This window comes from Vigna unguiculata, chromosome 5, assembly GCF_037176805.1.
Source record: "Vigna unguiculata cultivar grain cowpea cultivar isolate G323 ecotype 2 chromosome 5, ASM3717680v1, whole genome shotgun sequence".
Lineage (NCBI taxonomy): Eukaryota > Viridiplantae > Streptophyta > Magnoliopsida > Fabales > Fabaceae > Vigna > Vigna unguiculata.
In genome coordinates this window covers 36,651,146-36,657,165 of record NC_140796.1, presented here as the reverse complement: position 1 = coordinate 36,657,165, position 6,020 = coordinate 36,651,146, and the positions used below count along the sequence as shown (strand labels likewise).

At 35.5% G+C, this 6,020-nt stretch overlaps 1 protein-coding gene across 1 annotated transcript; it reads left to right on the top strand.

The window, feature by feature from the left end:
- The first annotated feature begins 329 nt into the window (after positions 1-329).
- On the top strand, positions 330-5,159 carry LOC114185077 (protein NARROW LEAF 1-like). Its single transcript, XM_028072577.2, has 6 exons — positions 330-531; positions 1,261-1,761; positions 1,901-2,044; positions 3,004-3,244; positions 3,350-3,850; positions 4,486-5,159. Exons 2-6 carry the CDS (start codon positions 1,273-1,275, stop codon positions 4,917-4,919), a joined length of 1,809 nt encoding a protein of 602 aa, XP_027928378.1. The 5' UTR covers positions 330-531; positions 1,261-1,272; the 3' UTR covers positions 4,920-5,159.
- The last annotated feature ends 861 nt before the right edge of the window (positions 5,160-6,020 follow it).

Sequence of the window (6,020 nt, the reverse complement as noted above, 5' to 3'; positions counted from 1 at the left end):
AATAAAATTGAGATTTTTCACATAACAATGACACGTGATAAAATTCTAAATTGGCACGTGGTAAATTATGTTTAAAAAAAACTTAAAAATTAAAAAAAAATGAAGGAACACATTATAGAACCTTAATTTGATACATGACCATTTTTTTTAAATTTAAAAAAATTAAAAAAACTTAGACACAAAACTTAATTCGGACAATTTAAAATCCGAAAACCTAATTAAAATTTTGGAAAAAAAACAAGAACGTTACGGTGGATTAAACCTATTTTTAAAACGCCACAGAAAATAAAATAAGACACGCGCGCACACACCATCTATACTATACACACTACAAAGAGACACTGAGCTTACTTTACTTTTTACCCCATTCCTATGCAGCTTCATGGGATTGAACTGCAATCACCACTTTGCACCGTTCAAACACCCTCACAATTCTGCAACTTTTTCTGCAGATTCTCATTCCATCTCCCCTTTTGGGTGAACTAGCCGTCTCAATGAGGCTCTTCCAGTTTCCACTCTGCTCCTGAACTGGTATCTCTCTCCTTCTCTCTCTCCTTTTTTTTTTTTTTGGGGGTAACTGGGGTTGTGTGGAAACCTGAAAAATCTTTACTTTATGCGTTTGATTGTTGAACTGAAGAGTGCCCTTGTTGAGATTTTTAGAGACTGAGCTGGGGATAAAACAAGGACATGCATTTTGTGCTCCAATGACCTTGATTTGTCTATTGGAGGAATACAAACTCGAGCTTTTTTTTTTTTTTTTATGGATGAAGTATCTTGGACCTGAAACATGTTCTTTTGCTCTGTTTCCTTGCTTGAAACTTTATTTTTGTATAATTGATGTTGCTGCTGTTGGTCATCATGGTGTAGCTGAGTTTAAAAATTTCCATTTGCTCGAATCTGAGAGTTGGAAGGGATGTGGGTGCCAGATTTTGTTCCCTGTCCCATTTTGTCATCCATGAATTATGCGTGTTCCCGAAAGTGAGAGTAATACTTTTTATTTTATCATTCTTCTGTCAGTTTTCAAATGTTTTAATTTTGTGGCTTGTTCATTGGTAGATGATTTTGTTTTCTTATATTGAGCTGAGAATATCAAGCTTTTTGTTGATGTTATTCATGGTATGTTTTTCTGATTATGTGGTGTGGTTAAGTTTTATTCATAGCAATATTAGTTTTTTCCATATTATTGAACATTGACATTATACATATAGTTATTTTTGCGTTCTATTCACGCCCTTTTGTTTAAATAAAACATCACTTCAGGTTAATCTAAAGATGGAGCGCACCAGGCTAAACATGAGAGGCCGTTGCTCTGGTTCAACTCCCTCAGAAGAATCTGCTTTGGATCTTGAAAGAAACTGTTGCAGTCATTCCAATCTGCCTTCCCTTAGTCCACCAACGCTTCAACCCTTTGCTTCAGCTGGACAGCATTGTGAGAGCAGTGCTGCTTACTTCTCATGGCCAAGCCGCTTGAATGATGCTGCTGAAGAAAGAGCAAACTACTTTTTAAACCTACAAAAGGGGGTGCTACCTGAAACCCCTGGTCGGCTGCCAAAGGGGCATCAGGCCACCACATTACTTGAACTTATGACAATCAGGGCATTTCACAGCAAGATACTGCGTTGTTACAGCCTTGGAACAGCAATTGGTTTTCGCATACGACAAGGTGTATTAACAGACATTCCTGCCATTCTAGTGTTCGTTTCCAGGAAAGTTCACAAGCAATGGCTAAGTCCAATCCAGTGCCTACCTACTGCACTTGAGGTTCTCAATGATTTTCAAATTGAACCTCCTTGATTCAAATTTGGAGTTTGAAATATTTATATATGTATCGTGAATAGCTGTTAAGTTGTTCCCTAGTGCCTACTGATGCTGTTAAATCAATGTTTAATTTCTGAACCAGGGCCCTGGTGGAGTATGGTGTGATGTGGATGTGGTGGAGTTTTCTTATTTTGGTGCACCTGAACCAGTTCCAAAAGAACAGCTGTACACAGAGATTGTAGATAACTTGCGTGGGGGTGATCCGTACATCGGTTCAGGATCTCAGGTGTTTCTGGGCTTTCTTAGTTATTTTTTCTATGGAAGGACCATTCCAGTTTACAAAAGAATAGCTGAATCAATTACTATTGCATATATGTGATGATTAAAGGAGCACTTTAGCATTTTCATTTAGAAACCACAGTGTAACTACTATCCTTTAATTTTATCAAAGAAGTTACTCATTTGCTTTGGAAGTTTGTTGTGGTTAGAGTCTTGTCTGCGGGAGTCTAGCTTTGAGTTTACGCTTGTAAATTCAGCAAAACATATTAAGTTTTCTGGAGACTGACTTTAATCATGTTTTAATTGGACCTGTTCTTTAGTAATCTCATTATTGGACTTTCTCTGGCCAGGTCTATGGCCTGAATTAGCAATAAATTTTGGAAAACCAGAAATACAGACCTTGAGATTTTGTTTGTCTATGAAAGCAGTCATTTGAGATATTTTAAGAGTGAAATTAGTCTGATCCTCAATCCCCTGTGATGACAATAAGATTGGTAGTAAATCATAGGAATTAATTTGTGATGACAATGATTTATAATTTACTTTAGTATAAGTATGTTTTAATTTGGATTTGCAGAATTGCTGTTATATAATCGAAATTTTATACATTTTTTAATATGTGTATTAGATGTATCATATCCTATATATTTTTAGAATAAATGTTTTGCACCCAATGCATGCATTGTATCTTAAGTGAGCTGAATGTCAACATTCAAAGTCATCCATAATTATCATAAAATGGCTCTCTTTGTTATGCGATAACGATTCATTTGATTTCTTCAGAAATTAATGCAGTTCATGGAAGCATCCATAATTATCATAAAATGGCTCTCTTGTTATGCGATAACGATTCATTTGATTTCTTCAGAAATTAATGCAGTTCATGGAAGCATCTCTAGTAGCAAATTTGTGTATGCTTCTTTTGATCAATATATTGGCCTCTAAGCACTTGCTTTCTTAGTTCAGGTGGCAAACCAAGAGACATATGGAACTTTGGGTGCCATTGTGAAAAGCCAAACAGGCAGTAGACAAGTTGGTTTTCTCACAAACCGTCATGTAGCAGTTGATCTAGACTATCCAAATCAAAAGATGTTTCATCCTCTTCCACCCACTTTGGGGCCTGGGGTTTATCTTGGTGCAGTAGAGAGAGCAACTTCATTTATAACGGATGAGCTTTGGTATGGCATATTTGCTGGAATAAATCCAGGTAACACAGTTTTAGGATTCTGATTTATTTAATTGTGTTACTTACATTTTGTTCCCTATATATGCTCTACAGTCCGTCACTCATCTTGATGTGTTTTTCTTGCAGAGACTTTTGTGAGAGCTGATGGTGCATTCATTCCTTTTGCTGATGACTTTGATATGTGCACTGTTACTACTTCAGTGAGGGGCGTTGGAGATATTGGTGATGTGAAAATAATTGACCTACAGGCTCCAATCAGTAGCCTTATTGGAAAACAAGTGGTGAAGGTTGGAAGAAGCTCTGGCTTGACTACAGGAGTTGTTTTGGCTTATGCCCTGGAGTACAATGATGAGAAAGGCATATGCTTTCTTACAGATCTTCTTGTTGTCGGTGAGAACCAACAAACTTTTGACCTTGAAGGAGATAGTGGAAGCCTCATCATGTTAAAAGGTGACAATGGTGAGAAACCACGGCCAATTGGGATAATATGGGGAGGAACTGCTAACAGGGGCCGCCTTAAGTTAAAAGTTGGGCAACCTCCTGAGAATTGGACTAGTGGGGTGGATCTAGGGCGACTTCTCAATCTACTTGAACTTGATTTGATAACCACTGAAGAAGGACTTCAAGGTTTTTCACTCCTTTCCTAATAGTCTGGGGTTCCTCTATTTATTTTTTTCTCTTCTAACTTTAGCATTTTCAAATATGGGATTAGAATTTACGTTAGGGTGGTTTATTCCCACACGTATGATACAATACAAGTATGCATATCTCATACAACCGATATGTTTATTTTGGAAATTATAAGATATGATACATGTTGAGAAATGTATACAAATTCTTAAAAACATGATAAATATATGATTGCAATTGTGTGAATCCAAACTAAAATCACATGTATTGTCGAAATCAAATATAATAAATCATTGTCATCATAAAGGTATTAGTGCTTTATAAATGAGATGTTTCTATATTAATTGAGCTTAAAAGAAGCCCACAAAAAGATCTGGTGTATTGATGGTAACTTTAGTGGTGCTTGAAGGGATATTGATGACCTTAATAGGGTTAGTTTCTTTATTTGCATGTCTAAAACCAACTAGACATAATTTTCTTAAGATCGTTTACTATATTACTGGCACTGCTTATTTACAATGAATATGGTGTTAAAATATGGACACAACTCATGTAGGAATAATGTGGAGACAGGTCTGAAAAGATTGCTTGTTATATTGATTAGGATTATTTTCTGCTGTTGTTTCTTGTAGTGGCGGTACAAGAACAAAGAGCCGTGTCAGCCACAGTAATCGGCTCTACTGTTGGTGATTCTTCACCTCCTGACGGCATGCTTCCAAAAGAGAAAGCTGAAGACAAATATGAGCCACTTGGTCTTCAAATTCAGTCTATTCCCCTAGGAGTTGCACCTAGCAGCCAAGACATGAAGCCATCAATCATGGAGACTGAATTTAAATTAGAAGATGGAATCAAGGTTGGTCCCAGTATCGAACACCAGTTCATCCCGAGCTTCATTGGTCGGTCTCCGTTGCACAAGAACAGCATACATGACAGAATTGCAGCAGAGAACTTGTCTTCATTGAGGAATAACTGTGATGAGGATTTGTGTGTTTCACTGCAGCTTGGTGACAATGAGGCAAAGAGAAGGCGCTCTGAAGCCTCAACTAGTACTGAGGAGCCTCAGTGAAACAAGCATTATTTTTCATAAGCTGGAAAAATCTGACTTATAAGTTTAATCACTCCGGAACGTGTTGTTTATGACCACTGTGGTACTGTGTTTATGCTTAGCAGCTCTGAAAATTGTCAATGATGTGACTATGGGCAATGATTTATGGTCTTGAAGGGCCATTTAGTTTCTGAAAATGCCTGAAATTCTGAACTAAAGTATGTCACTTTTCAATTAACGTGTGCATACTTTGCCAGTTAACTGCTAGCTCACATTCTATGGCACCGACAATTACTTACATATTCTGATGAACAGATGGCTTGAGTTGGACTTTTATTTGTTACTTCCCCTTTTCAGCCAAATATAAAATTAGGATAATTTCAAAAAAATTTCTTTTATTAGATTGATTATCAAAGTATTTTGACTAAATTACTTGTTTGAAACCAAAGTTGCAACCTATCTTCCCAAGTTTCAAGCCTTTATTCTATGTCCAAACTTCAATTTCTTCTGCATAACCCATCTTTCTCCTTCAACTTATTTTATGTCTAGCCAATGTCTATATTACGAATTTATTAGGACAATTTTTTATATAGACTTATAAGAGTAAAAAAAGAAAAAAAGGTTTATGGATAATTGATATAGACGTTTGTTTGACAGTTATTTTAGAATATTTTTTTATGCATGAAATAAAACAATTTTAACTTTAGCAGGCATTCGTGTTTTTTTTGTTACAAGACACGTGGGGAAATTTATCCTATAGAATCTTAATAATGACACTGGTTAAATTTGTCAAAACAAATTTTATGTGAGTAGAGATGCCAACCGAATGGATGGGGAATTTTTTTTTTCTCATTTGTATCATTAAAGTATAAGTTCATTATCATATCTGTTGTATTTAATGGGTATAAAATTTTAATTGTATGTTAAAATTTTATACTGGACCTGTCATTATAGTTAAAAATATTAGTTAAATAATTTTTTTACGAAACAAAAATAAAAATCACAACAAAACATATATTATTAAAGATTTAATGTCAAAAGGATACATATTAATAAATTAAGGGTTTTTTCTACTCTAAAATGGCTTCTAAGTCCTCTATGTGTTTTTTGAATTAGGAGCTT